The 15,300-nt window shown below is 39.0% G+C and overlaps 1 protein-coding gene across 1 annotated transcript; it reads left to right on the forward strand.

Annotated features, from left to right (window-relative positions):
• The first annotated feature begins 1,353 nt into the window (after positions 1–1,353).
• On the forward strand, positions 1,354–14,814 carry LOC118110495 (receptor-type guanylate cyclase daf-11). Its single transcript, XM_035158267.2, has 8 exons — positions 1,354–1,820; positions 2,861–4,004; positions 7,737–7,871; positions 8,629–8,803; positions 10,887–10,985; positions 11,140–11,231; positions 12,207–12,350; positions 13,667–14,814. The coding sequence occupies exons 1-8, from the start codon at positions 1,678–1,680 to the stop codon at positions 13,877–13,879; spliced, it is 2,145 nt and encodes a 714-aa protein (XP_035014158.2). The 5' UTR covers positions 1,354–1,677; the 3' UTR covers positions 13,880–14,814.
• The last annotated feature ends 486 nt before the right edge of the window (positions 14,815–15,300 follow it).

Consider the following 15,300-nt stretch of genomic DNA (forward strand, 5'->3'; position numbering starts at 1 on the left):
GGGGCAAATACTTCAAGGACTTAAAGGTTCATTGTGTATTCAGGTGATTATGCACCAATAAAAACCCACTAATGATTAAAGACCTCCAAAGGGGAGGACATGAATCAGAATAAAAGGAATGTATATGTATCCTTATAAAACTTCCCTGCTTTGCCATGTCAATGTGTTTCTTTCCTGCAAATGTTTGCTGCAACAATAGACTGTAACATCACCTTAGATACACTGTTTGGCAAAAATATCTATTTACCTTTGTTTATTGAAACATGGAATTTGCACAGTTGTGAGTGTCGTCCATGAGATCCGGTCGGAAACTGTTGATTTTGACACTTTTCGTGTCAGAAAATACCTTTCTCTTTAATTCTATTTGCTGCAGAAGACTGAAATGCAGTTAAAAGCCCTGGAAAAAGCTTAAAACCTAAACCTTAACTTTATTTCCATATGGATAATTTTGACTGCATAAACAATATTTTATATTCACATTTTATTTGTATTATATTTGTATATTAGGGTGTTTGTTTGGCCTACAGTTTGCAGCTTTTATAATTGCTCATAAAAACAACACATTTACACCGGAAAGATATGCCTTTTCTCGACATACATGGCTGGCAACATAAGGTGTCTTGTGTAATTATATATTTTGTCATTATTGTGAAAGTTTGCCCATATATTCGTGTGTGTGTGTGTGTGTGTGTGTGTGTGTGTGTGTGTGTGTGTGTGTGTGTGTGTGTGTGTGTGTGTGTGTGTGTGTGTGTGTGTGTGTGTGTGTGTGCGTGTGTGTGTGCCACTGCACTTTACTCAAGTACATTTCTCTACAAGCAATATTTCCTTAGTGAAAGGTGTACATTAGTCACAGCATCTATAGCACTTGTCTTTGTCCTGGTAGAGGCATCCCCCCAGTAAAGCACCTTGTAGATAAGTTTTGAAAGGTGCTATACATTATTATTATCATGATTATTATTAGTATAATTAAGATCACCCTCCCATCAGACATTCCACCAATACCTTCTCCTGAACATCATCTAGATGTCAGCCCTCCGGAATGTGTTAATGTTACATGTTAATTCTAAATGTTAAATGTTCAACCTAAATGTTAAATGTTAGTCTAAATGTTCAATTAAATCTTAATGTAAAATCTAAATGTTAAACCTAAATCAAAATGTTAAATCCAAATTTTAAATGTTGAATGTTCAACCTAAATGTTTAATTTAAATCTTAATGTCAAATCTAAGGGTTAAATCTTAATCCAAATGTTAAATGTTAAATCTAATGTTGAATTTCAAAACTAAATGTGAAATGTTGAATCTAAATACTAAATCTTAATCTAAATGTGAAATCTAAATATTAGATGTGAAATCTAAATGTTAAAGGCTGGATGAATGGTTTTTAAATTGATTTTATTTTGGTGTCAACAAGTGAGAATCACCTGGAAAGTCCGTTATCCGCGTGTGTTGGTGACACGTTGGTCGATTCCCTGGCACATTTTCAACCATGTTCCCGTACAACCCTATACACACAAAAATCAACTATAACAAATTTGAAACCTTTATTTTGAAGTTTGTAAGCGGAAGTTGTGAAGCTTGTTGCTGCTGACTTGTTGCCGTGTGTTGAGTGCGGTGCTGCAGAGACTGTGTGTGTCTGTATGAGTGTGTGAGTCAGTCTCTCTGCAGCATCAGTCTCATGTCATCGCTGGACTTGATGAAAGAACAGTGTTTCACATCTGGGACCAGGTCCTCGGCCTCTCTCACCAGAAGATTCATAAAGAAGAGGAGGGTCGCTCCAGGGACGCAGCAGGATGCCGACAGTGACCGTCAGCTTTGCAGGTGAACTAAACTCCACAGAGAGTTTTGACATTGTCATGTTGTGATTCAGATGCTGCCTGAGATTGGATTTGTGTCAGTGGTGGAGTCAGGATGGTTCTCACATACATCTTCATCCCTCTGACTGCACTCACATGATGGAAACCACTGTGTTGTCATTTTCAAATCAACTATTAGCCAATTTTATTTAAGTGCCAAATCACAACATACATTATCTTAAGGCACTTTACACAGTAGGGTCAACACCCTTCATATTATCAAATTATAGAGAAACCTATCAGTTAACACTAGCCAACACTGAGAACTGTGAAGAGGAAAAAGTCCCTCTAAACGGCAAGAACATTACATTGACCTTCTATGTAAAGTGCTTTGAGATAATGTATATTGTGATTTGGCGCTATACAAATAAAATTGAACCTTAATTGAATTACCAAACTCAGTGTGGGCGAACATCTGCCTCAACCGGTTGGGATGAGGAGAAAAATGAGGGAGAAAGGAGAGGTGGGTGGAAAAGAGGGGAGAGAAGAGAAAGAGACCAGGAACAGTTGTTGAAAATAATATGAGTGATATTTATAGATGTACTGATGTTATTAATGATAGAAGCACTGGTTATTATTATGTTATGATTATTATTATGATTATTAATTAATAATTAATCATAATCGTTGTTGAGTAGTGGATCTGGATCCTGCTGCTCTGGAGTCAGAGAGAGAGAGAGAGAGAGAGAGAGAGAGAGAGAGAGAGAGGATAATGGCTAATAAAAGTAGTACTAATAAGTAAATGCAATTCATGTATTGATTAGGGCCCATACTTCTAAGAACAAATTCTTGTCATATAGGCTTCAATGTGTCAGTCTGAACATCCTACCCCCTATTTCTCATATACTTGACTAACGTTGACATTGTTTTGTCCAACTGTCCAAAACCAACAAAGCACAATGCATACCAACCTCATATGTGAATTTGTCTTGAATTAGTTGCTTTGGAGCTCACTGAACCCACACCACTCCTTCAGCTTTTCAATGTTGTGTTCTTGTGTTCCAGGTGTTCCATATTTCCCCTGTCTGGCAGTAGTCGCACTGTTCGTCGAATTCTGACAGCCTGCCTCCTCTCTCTGCTGGCCCTTCTTGGTTCTGTATCCATTGATCTTAGCTCCCACTTTGAATTGCTGCACAGTACAGAGGCTGCCTACGACGAGCTGACTTCGTGCAGGACGATAGCTATCCTGCAACTTGTCAGTAAGCTGCAAAAGATGAGACATTTATTTGCCAAACACACAGGCAATGAGACATTGGAAGCCAGTTTTTCCGAGGTTCTGTTTCCAGTGTTTGGTCATCTCTGTGGTGAGATGGCAGGTTACAGTAACAGCTACGGGCTTTCTTGCAGTGTGGAGTTGGTTGGATTTTGCCAGGAGATGAAGAGGAGCATTCAAGGATTTCTAAATACTTCAATGTATGCTAACAGCACAAGTGAAAAAGGTACTTCTGCTTTTACCGTGGTCATTGGTAGACTTCTGGACATCTGGGGTACTGTAGAAGATACTTTAGTCAAAGTCAAACAGAGTTCTAACTGGAGAGATGTTTTGTCTGCAAGACTTCTGGTAACATTTATAGAGCTCAACCACCAGCTGATGGAATTTCCCCATATGGCAGCTAACACTGACTTCCAGTACAAGTGGACCTACGTACTGAGCTACCTCGGCTTCGCCAAGGTTCTGACAGAGCAACTGAATGACTGCTGGTTAGAGAACATAGATCTGAAGTTAAACTCAAGCCAGCATGTAAAACATTCCTATATGTTTGATTCAAGTCTGTGGCAGATCTCTGGAGCAGGAACAGTGCTTCTGTCTGGGTCTCACCTTGGAATTCAAGCTCTGACAAACACTCAGCAGTGCTTATTTGAGAGTGCAGTGCCGGCTCTCAGGTTGGTGTCTCGATCCTTGTCTTCAGGCCTCAGTATGAGGATCTGCCTGCTGGCCATCGCCTGCCTCATCTACCCGGTGGTTATGCTCTCTTTCAAGCAAATGACAGAATGGATACAGAATTATGCCCAAAGTTTGAAGGAGAGGACAGAGGACCTGAAGCGCCAGAGGCAGCTGGCTGAAGATCTGCTGAACCAAATGTTGCCCAAGTCAGTCGCAAAGCAGCTTCGCCAACATAAACATGTCCAGGCCGAGAGCTATGAAAAGGTTGGTGCAGACTATTTTAAAACCGTCAAATTTCTCCTCAAATATTTATCAAAAGCAGTTTTAAATACATTTGAAAGGAGCCACGTGCTGTGCAACTGAATAATCACATTGCACTGTGTATCTTTAATTTCTAGTTTTAATAGTTCTTCAAAAGACAGTTTGTTGATAGAGTCAACTTCCTGCTACAGGGCTTCACTGATGCTGAAGGGAAATTACCAAGAGCAAGAGGCAACTATGCTCTCTTCGGTTCATGTTGGAAGGTGTGAGATGAAACTAAATATCTCAGAGTCTATGTTGAATCACAGCAGAGGTGCAGCCTGAGGTGACCAAAGCTCAGACTGAAGGTGGAGCTTGGAACTGTGTGGAATAAAGAAGTTTTAGAAAGCAAGGTCAGTAGTTATCTGGGCTGGGAGGTGAATCTTTATCAATATTGAGGTTCCCTTCAGCAAGACGCTAGATCAGCCAACAGACCAGACAATTGTTGTGCTGTGGCTGAGAAGGAGTGTAGGTGTGGAAGTGGTTTGATGCCCAACTGCTTTGGGAGCACGATATTAAACCCCAAATAGTTACAAATGTACAATTGTACAAAATCACCATGCAATCCTTTGGCATTTAATAAGGCTTGAGACTCACACTTAATTTTGTGAATCATATTTTATCATCTCACTGGTTATTGGAACATTTACACCAATGACTTGACTTTGAATTACTTTATTGTCTCGTCAGGTTGCAAGATTAAAATTATTTCATAAAGAGGTGGTCAATAAATCAACTTTCAGTATGCTATAACGCTGTGTGTCAGATGGGCAACAGAGGAGATATTATGTGGAATTAATTTGGATTTAAAGCCTACATAGCTGATCAGTAGAAAAGCCCTGTGTTGAAAATGTTATTGGAATTAAACTCAGTGAAGGACACATAAAGTCCTGTATAGGACTTGAAACACTTTGACTTGGATTTGACTTGGAACTTGTTGGTCTGGACTTGTGAGCTTTCACTTTTTAGTCTTGTGGGTAATTCATACAACTGTTGTTGTGTTAAAGTCATTGTATAATAGACTGCAATAGCTGTTATTTTAGTTGTAATGTTCATTACACTCAGCCTGCAACAAGGAACAATAATAAGCTATGACACATGTCCAATGCAAAAAGACATATTAAAGTGAAATGCACAAAAAAGATGAGCCAGAGAGAGCATAGAGGTTTGCCTTACATAGTGCCAAAATGTTGTACTTTAGTTCAGTGGGACAAGAGCTCAGTGGCTTAATAATCAGAAGCCTTCTCTGAGTCTAGTGCTGCACAGAAATTAGGAAGTAGTGGAGAAAAGCTTGAGTCAGAGTGGTGTCCGGTCAGTCATAAAACATTTCCTAAAGGCAAATGTAGAAAGTAGACAACAATCTTTCCCTTCATGCTCCTTCCCATTCACTTTTATCATTCACCCAAACAAATTCAGAGTTTATAATGATACAAGGGCTTGTGGGGTGCTGCTGCTGTGAAGAGGGAACCTCTGCAAGATCCGCAAACATGCTAAATGAAGGTGTGCGTTTGCTGCCTTTGTTGCTATTGTTAGCGTAATTACCTATAATTGCCCTGCTCCATATTCATTAGAAGATAAAACAAGTAATGCGGGTGAAAATTGCGTCTGGCTTATTGAAGAGGTTTGAAGCAGCTGTACCAAAAGCACTCTGCACAGAGTAGGGCTGCTCCTGAATAGGACTGTGGGCTGATTTTGAAACTGATGTGGAGCTTTCAGGTTTTCTGGAAAGAAAACCTAAGACCCAACAATTCTCGTTTGACAGGAATGTAAAATATGACTTACTGAGGCCAGAGTGATGCTGTCCACTCACAGCCTCCCTGATTCTGCTTGTCCTGGGCAATAAATGCAACACCTGTTAAGTAAGACCACAGAAGAAATCTGAGGTTTTCTACACTTAAGACTTCACTAATCAGACACAGGTAGATACCAACTATTGTGTTTCCTTCCTCTCATCTAATGTCAGCGGGGATTGGCATGGATGGATGGATGGGACTCTACTCAGGGATGATTCTTATTTATTGATATCTGTTTAATTATATCATTTAATAAAATACATTGAAGATGAAAATATCTATTCTTATACCCCACGTTATTGCCTTTTTCATTTATGCTTTTGTCTTTCAATGTCTGGTTGCTGGCAATAGTTAATACATAATCAAAAAAGTCAACAGTGTTTGGTCTAAACTATTCACATATAAGTAACACTGAATGAGGCAACGTTGGAAGAGACATCCACATTTATGAAGAGGTCCTATGCCTGACTGACACGGACACATCCACTGCAGATACTATTTTAAAACAAGGATTTTTGGCACAAATTTGACATTTTCTCCAACCAGTTTACTTTCTATTCTAGAATGAGTGAACAAGCTCTGATGGTGTAATTGTACTGTGTGTACTATTTAGTTTATTAAAACTTGACCTGTACTAATACTGTTATGTCAAATCTGTTTTCAGTTTTCAGTTGTTTGTGAACGCAAAATGATCCAGTAAGACCGATCTGACTTTAAATGTAACCTTCTCACTGAAAGGATAAAAGTGTGTCAATTATGTAATATGTGAAAAATGTTGTTTATTCATCTTTAAGCTGATTTACCAACATACAACCAACTTGTAATTGATTACCGTACATCAAATTATATGTTTTTTATTAATATAATGATTATAATTGACTAAAGATATTGATTCACATAAAGAAAAATCCATATAATAAAAAAACTGGACTGATCTTATATCTGATTTATGGAAACTAATACTGACATTTGATTTTAAATAAATAACCTTATAAGTGAAGACGTTCAGACATATTGCAAATACTTCTTTATCGTGTTCGTGCCTAGAAACAAGAAATACATTTTGGACACATCCGACCTGTCCAGTTACCAGGGCATGGCTGTTAACTATAATGGCCTTACATCTATTTGAAATTATTACTACTTTTACTGGACATGACTTTACTACATATCAATTCTAAATGTGGTTCTTTTCACTTTGTATCCTTTATACTTAATTGGTGGTTCCCGACATTTGTTGGCTTGTGACTCAGTGTCTGGGGACCAGTGTTACCAGGTTTAGCAGTTTTCTGCTCTTTACTCCACTGATGGGCAGGTACCATGTGTTTTGCTTTGGAATGGAGTTCAGGAATTGACATGAATTGACTGAATAGTGATGACCCTCAAAACCAACTGTCACTTCACTTCTAGGTTGAAACTTTTTCTGTTTTCAATAATAATAATAATAAATTTGGGGCCAATATTTGACCATTAATCATCTCATAGTTATCATGTGACCCTAAAAAAAGTGCAACATTTAGTTTGGAAACTTCTGGACTAAAACAACTAACTGCATATAAAGCAGTTAAAAAAACTGTCTATGGCTCAAACTTCACTTGCTACAACAAGAAAATGCTGTTTATATATGAATGCATTAACAATGTCAGATAGAAGAATATATCAAGTCAAAGGAGACACTGCACAGCCACAATTTTAATGCTGGTATGAGTCTTATAATTTATGTGTATCTATTTATTAATATTTACGAGTGCTGGATCTACAGTTGGTCTGTTGTAGAAGTAGATTGCATTAGTTTAAGCTAGATTTACATAATAAACTGGTAACTGAGTGTATTTCTGTCCAGTTTTATCCAGTGCAACTTACACTTCATCACTGATAGTCACTTCTCTCCTTTTTCTTCCAGGTGACCATTTTTTTCTCCGACATTGTAGGCTTCACTTCTATCTCTGCGTCCTGTACTCCTCTGCAAGTGGTGGAGATGCTCAACAACCTCTACATGTGTTTTGATACACGCATTGACTCGTATGATGTCTACAAGGTAACAATGAAATGTTCACATGCACGCAAAAGAACATCCACACATGCACTTCTTTTCTTTAACAGTTTGCTTTCTGTCTGAGAGTGCCCTGCTAAACTCACTGACTGTTGTTCCAACACGCAACTCCTTATTCTTTCTACTGGTGAACTGTGAACAGAGCCAGGAGAGCTGTTGCCCTTGACTTACAGACTTTATGCTAAGCTAGGCTAACCACCTCTTGAATCCATGAGACTTAGATCTAACTCAACATCTCACTATATACTTATCCTAAAATGTTGAACTATTCCTTTAGCATTAGCACGCATAGGGTCAGAAACAGACAGGAGCAGTTGGTGTATTGTCTGAATGTAACACAAGTTGTTTCTTGAGCTGTGGACAAATGCATAGACAGTACACACATACTGACATACATATATACACATATATAAATAATAATGAATGTAATGACCGAGCACCCTATGGGAGTGGGTCCTATTACACAGTTGAGCAGCTTTGAATACAGGTAAAAAGTCATAGGACTTCTGGTGGGTGGGTGGAGAGTGATCGGAGAAGGAGGCAAAAATAAACAGGAGAGAGACAGGAATAATAAGAGCAGGGATGGTTGATCCAGGGGAGTGAACATAGGACAAATCATGTCATTAACATACAACCTGAAGTGTTGAATTTGCAATGGAGAAATTGGAATATGAAATGTCGCCAAAGCAATCATGTCTAACATGAATGTGTTAAAGCAAATTCTACCAACCTGTCGAACCAGGTGGAGACCATAGGGGATGCATACATGGTGGTGAGCGGTCTTCCTGAGCGGAACGGGGACAGGCATGCTGATGAGATTGCCAAGATGGCGCTTGATCTGGTAGCAGCTGTCAGACAGGTCTCCATGCCTCACATGCCCAACCAGAGACTGCAGCTCCGAGCCGGCATCCACACAGGTGAGAGGAGCTCCCTGTCATTCAACGGACAAATACTTCCCTTGATACGCTAAATGACAATGTATGTAGTATGTTTTTATATTGTATGTTGACAGGTCAACACAGTCCAGGCACCATGTGGAGGTAATTTATTCTTGCCAGATACTCACAATTTCTTTCTTTCAGTCAAGACCCAAAGCTCGTAGGTGAGGGTTGGAATATAGACAGGTAAACTGAAGGCTCAGCTCCCTCCTCCAGTCCAGGACACCACCTGCATCACTGGCGGTGCCCCTAGCCGACTCTCTGGTCACCCTCACTCGTGAACAAAACCTTGAGATATTTAAACTTCTTCAGATCACGCAGCAACTTCACTTCACTGCCAACCTATAGGGAGCAATCCACCATTTCCCAGTAGATTGGAAACTATTTAAATGAAATCTGCTGAAGAATTAATGCTCTTAAGGGAACAAGCTGCTTTAACTTTTGTCTGGCCACAAATAGTGACACAATTGTAAATAGGAGAATCCTTTACTTTTTATCTTGTGCCGTCGGTACAACATTTGTATTAGATAAGATAAGTTTATTGATCCCACATAGGGTTAATTCCCTTGTTAAAGCAGCAGACAAGTCAGACTGAGGTAGACAAGAGAATGAAAATATTTTTAAAAAGTTAAATGAATAAAGAAAGAAATAAAATAAAAAAGAGAATATTATCATAACCAGGCTTTTAAGGCCATGACAAAATGGCAGACACACCACTGTTAGAATCAGTGGTGTAGGGTCTTTTTGTGAGTGAACATGATGTGTGAGTGTTGCAAGGTGCATGGAAACAACTAAGGCTGCAGCATAACCAACCAGGTGCCTGCAGAGAAGGAGAGAGAGATACTGTTAGTGAAGGCCACACATTATAGACTGTTAGCAGGTGCCCACAGATGGTACTGATGCTCCAGCTCCTCCCACATACACACAACACACATGCTGTGTCTCAATTCAGGGGCCACATCCTTTGTCGGCTGCATTTGTAGACCAATTGCTTCACAATCGGCACAACTAGGCTGTCCCAATTCGAAGGCTCCTCCAAATGCGGCGCCTGTGGCTGAGTGGATCCATGTGGATCCTTCCCTGCCGAAAACATATCCCATGATTCATTGGGCATCAGTGACAAACTATTTTTCAAAGAGGTAATGGCGGCAAAAGTGAGGCGAAAACGAAATTATTTATTTTTAAATATTAGTACTCTCATGGTACAAGTGTTAAAAAAAATCTCTTTCCAACATTTTTAATCAACCACCTCAGTGTCTCACCCAGACAATATCAGGACAATCTGATGTCGAATTTCAAAGTATAAGCCAATGAAATATCATATTTTCACTGTTTAGGTTGTGGCAACAAAGATTCTTATGACACTTGACAAAGATGTTGTAATAGAAAAGATGGCAGAGGGCAGTGAGTTACTGCGCCACCTATTTGTCTACAAGTCTGGTATCAACAAATAGGGTTAGCCTACGAAACAAGAGGTCTGGTACTTTTCGTGAATAGGTTGGCCTGGTAAGTTCCCGTCCTCAATTATTTTCTCAGTCTGCTCCTGCTAGGTACCCATAGGTGCAATGATGTTCCTAGCTCCTCCCACCAGGAAACCCATATACACACAACGCACAGGAAAAACTGACAGGGAGCAGGAGTTGTCACAATATGTACATAATAATATACACATATTGTAACAATATGTACATAATAATATACACCTTTCAATACAGAAAAATATTGTTTATATAGAAAAAAAGTATTTCAGTAAGGTGCAGTGGTGCAGGATGATCAAATACCTGCAGAACTAATGGCATTCCCAGCAGCCTCCTTGCTTTGCATTTACTGCTCATAAGAAAATGTTAGAATGCTAGCATGTGAGATAGCAACAATGATAGATATCTGTTGCCTGTTCCAACAGCAGCATGTTGCCACAGTGAGCATGTCAGCCACTATAAAAAAAACAGCCACTATGTTGTTCTTTGTCTCTGGCCCTGTACTGTGTGATGTATTGAACTGTTAATGCTTGTTACCTCTAGCAAAAGAGTGAAGCACAGCTCTTTGTCTCTCTACTCTGTAGGTCCATGTGTGGCAGGAATAGTTGGCTCTAAGATGCCAAGATACTGTCTCTTTGGAGATACTGTCAACACAGCCTCCAGAATGGAGTCCACCAGCCTGCGTAAGTGCACCTAGACACACAAGACACATTCAGTGGAAAATTTGTTTATTTGTAGGAGTTGAATATTTCAGACTTTGGCAGCACCCACTGGAAGTATTTAGAAATCAGTAATATTGTTAAGATACATTGTCCTTCATCATTGTTTGTGTGTCAGCTCAGAGAATCCACACCAGTTCAGAAACCTACTTGGCTCTGATGAAAGACAACGCCTACGAGCTGCAGCTTCGGGGAGAGATTGAAGTGAAGGTACATGATCTCAGCCTTGCTGTGAAGTTTACTTTCTGTGTTGTAGTGTAGGCTCAGGTGGCTCAGATTCCTGGCCGCTCCAATCTGCATGTCGCTGCAAGACACTGAACCCCACATTGCCCATGATGACTGTTTGTGACAATGGGATGTGTGAATGATAGACAATGTGCTATGTATACCACAGGCCATATGTGTGTGTGAATAGGTGAATGTGATCAGTGACGGAAAGCACTAGTGGTCATGAAGAGGAGAAAATCCAGTCCATTTAGCGAAGCCCATTTATTTATTTTAATGTAATATTAGAGTTCAAGGTTAATATAGTTATGAAAATATACGACGGTCTTAAATATATTATATTATTTCTCACCTTGTATTGTGAATGTAAAAAGTGTAAAGATAGATAAATAGATAGATAGAAGCTATCACTGTAAAGAAGTATGTGCTAATGGGGATAATGGCAATACCGATGAGTAATAAGATGATTTAAAATTTGAGGTGAGAGAAGTAGAGTAAGGTAACACAAGTGACTGAGCCTGAGTACTGATACCAAATATAAATCCAAAACAACATAAATATATCTTCTCATTCAGTCCAAATATGCCTTTTTTGTTGTGCCAGGTTTGGAGATATTGAGGATAAATTCCTATAACTAAACTCAAGGTGGCCAGCAATAGCTCAGTCTCTTTGTCTGTCTCTCCTCGTGTTCCTTCTCCCTGTGGCCGCTCTGCTGCTGCCTCTTAACCTGAGGAGTAATCCCTTGGTACAGGTGGAGGTTGTCTCTGAACCTCCTCCATGCCCACCTATATACAGTAGATAGATAGATCATTTAAAACCTTACTGAGACTGCTCTTGGTAGACTTTGTTATGTGGGTGAGCACATCCTTTAAATTGTATTTCTCATTGACAATAATCTCTCTGATAGACTAGCTGTCACACCCAGGATGCATCATTCCTCTTTATTATTTCTCCTGCCAGGGTAAAGGAAAGATGAACACATACTGGCTGATTGGCCATAAGAACTACAGTGTGCAAAACGACAGTCTGGTCTGCCACTGGAATCCCAACATGGCCAGAAAGAAGAAGAAGACAGTGGCCGGCAGTCAAGTCTCTGTGGGCACTGTGAGTTCAACTGCTTTAGTTTTCTAAGTGTTTCCTGTCTGAAGAGCCATGTAGCCTGTCAGAATATTTGTCCATGTCGTGCAGTTGTTTTGCTCCATGTTTTACACTTCTGGCTTACATTGGCTTTTTGTTTGCTTCTATGCTTCCAATAACTCTTTGTTTATTTTTACACTTCTTGTACAAAAGCGATGCGAGACACGGATTTTAGTTTTGGGTTCCTTTACTTTTATATTATATATATTTAACTTTTGCTCTTTGTTTATGTTCTGTCAGTACTTTAGGTCACTTTTAAATTCTCTGTTATATTTAAGATGTTCATAGGTTCACTGATTTGCATGTCCATCTTATTCTGGAAAAAAATGTATATGCACATAGTTTGTGTTTTGGGCTTTGTTGAGGTATGTTTCATTATTTACTATGCCGTGTCATATTGGTGTTACTGTAATTAGTTTGTGACCTGTAAATGCTGTTCACATTATGTTGTTTATGAAATATAGCTGTTTTAGGTAGAAAGTTGAGTTATGCAGCTCTTGCTGAATGCATGTGCAGTTCAACTCTCCATATTCACAAAATACCAATTTGCTTCATAGGGCTTAATAAGGTCCAACATCCCGTTCCCTTAACCTTCAACGAGAGTGAATAAAAACTACAAAAAAAAACTAACAGAAACCTCAGAGAAGTATAGTATAGTATTGTATAGTATAGTAGGTTATATTACAGTACAATACAGTATAGTATGGTGTAGTGTTGTGAACTGTAGTATAGTAGGCCATCGTATAGTATTGAATAGTAGGTTTTGATATAATATAGTAGGTTATAGTGTAGTATAGTATAGCAGGCTATAGTATAGTACAGTAGGCTATATTATATTATAGCACATGCTATAATATAGTATAGTATAGTATACTATGCTTTAATAAAGTATAGTATGGTACAGTATATAAGAGTATAGTACAGTATGCTATAGTATATTAGGTCGTATAGTATAGAGGCGCTGAATAAATGGGTAAATGTAACTTGTGCATTAAAGTTTTGAGTAGTCAATAAGACTAGAACAGTCAATTTACCATATATACACATTTGTATTTATAATGTGTCCCGCACTTTCACTTCCACTTTACCAGTGAGAAGCAAATCATTTACATCCACCTAAAGCTTAGCTTGACAGCTAGCCTGTAAAATTGAATGCCATTGATATAGATAAAGAAAATAGTTTGCCACCAACCTTCAATCTTTGTGTTTTTGACAAACATTATATGAAATTGACGGGAAAATAATGTAATGTTGAATTCACCTCATCTGTACCTCTGTGCCAGTCATCAGTGACAGTGCAGAGCCTCAGTGAGAACGCCACCACCCCAGTCTCTCTTCCCACCTCAATGCTGAGCCAAACTCCACCACAGCCTCGGACAGACATTCCTGGCCTGAGCGTGGCAGCTCAGATGGAGCGGTATGGTGGCAGCAATGGTACCCTGGGCTCCATGATTGTGGGGCTGCAGGCGGATGAGTCCTCCACTCGGCCAGCATAGGAGCAGCAGAGGGCGCAAACCTGACCTGGGGCCTGGCTGCAGCCACATAAGGACTTCAGTAAGAAGAGAACATGAGTCAGTGACAGAGGAGAATGACAGAGATTAGTTTGTAGTAGACCATGTAATAACTGCTGGATAATGTAATAATTTGTCACCTCCAACTAAGACATTCATTTGCTTTCTAAATTGTGAAAAATTGGAGTTGGAAGAACTCTCATAAAATCGTTTGGTTTCTAAATGAGTCACCTGATATTAAAGCAACAGTACGTAACTTTTTATTTTTAGTGTAGGACTAAATATTACTTCAAAAAGTTACATACTGTTGCGGAGCATATTGCTGTCCAGTCACTTGCTGGTGCTAACTTTTTATACTATGTATGTATCTACATGTTTCTATTTTCTATTGTAATATATGTAGTGTATTCTGTTTTGGTCCCTGTGAAGCACTGTGTCTGACATTTAAAGCATAAATTAAGTTTACTTACCTCCTCTCTTTTCCTATTTATTTGATTAAATTGTGACATATGGAGGATGTTGCAGTTATTTTTACTCCCATGTTCACCAGCTGCTGAACATGTTGATGGATGTGGCAGCTTATGAGCCAAATATTTTTCCAGAAGATGGTAGAGACCAAACCTAGAGCGTAAACACAGTTATTATTGGACTTACATGTCAAGTGGACACAGTCAAGACATATTAATTATAATGATATTTGTAACTGCTGGATGTTAGAAAACACAACGGTTTGAAGGTTGCTGACTCTGGATATATTGTTACCTGTTATGGGCAGTTCATGATTTCAAAATGTCACTGTCACCTCATGTAGCGCTTTTCCAGTTTTTCACCCAATGTTACAGCTCTCTCAGTTCTTACTGATGAATTACAGAAAATGTTAAATGCCAAAGTTAAATCAAATAAAAAGAAATGAAGTGAAATACATTGCACATTGTTCATGTATTTGCTTTGTGTGAGCGTTTACTGTCATTTGTGACGAGGACTTTAAAACCTAAATTTAAAACTGTTTAACTGTTAAATGGATTTTTCATACACTGTATTTTTCTTTTTTGTTTTACTAGTGCAGTGATCATTTAATAAGCTTGATATCTCATGAATCGTTCAATACTACAATTTTTGGGTCCCATGCTTCAGGGTGTGCTGCATTTGTGGCGCAGTTGGAGGTTGGTTGACACGGCTTGGTACTATGTTATGCGTTTGCACAGTGTATGAAGGAGTTTAATGTCACATCCTGTTGAGGCGCGCATCCTGTTGCTAGTAGTTGGTGCTTTGACTATGTGGAATTTTGTCATATAAATAGGGTTAAGCCAAGTACATGTTAAACATGTTAAGTCTTGGGCAGATTGTCAATGTATCATTGTCATCATAACCCTTACCCTTTTTTTGGAAGTCTGGCCATGATACAG

This window comes from Hippoglossus stenolepis, chromosome 6, assembly GCF_022539355.2.
Source record: "Hippoglossus stenolepis isolate QCI-W04-F060 chromosome 6, HSTE1.2, whole genome shotgun sequence".
Taxonomy (NCBI): domain Eukaryota; kingdom Metazoa; phylum Chordata; class Actinopteri; order Pleuronectiformes; family Pleuronectidae; genus Hippoglossus; species Hippoglossus stenolepis.

What these genes read in the sequence shown, in the direction of transcription:
- LOC118110495 (XM_035158267.2), top strand. Translation starts at nt 1,678, where the DNA reads ATGTCATCGCTGGACTTGATGAAAGAACAGTGTTTCACATCTGGGACC. An exon ending in GGGGAGAGATTGAAGTGAAG is followed by an intron (nt 11,232 to 12,206) that starts GTACATGATCTC and finishes TTCTCCTGCCAG; the next exon opens with GGTAAAGGAAAGATGAACAC. An exon ending in GTCAAGTCTCTGTGGGCACT is followed by an intron (nt 12,351 to 13,666) that starts GTGAGTTCAACT and finishes CCTCTGTGCCAG; the next exon opens with TCATCAGTGACAGTGCAGAG.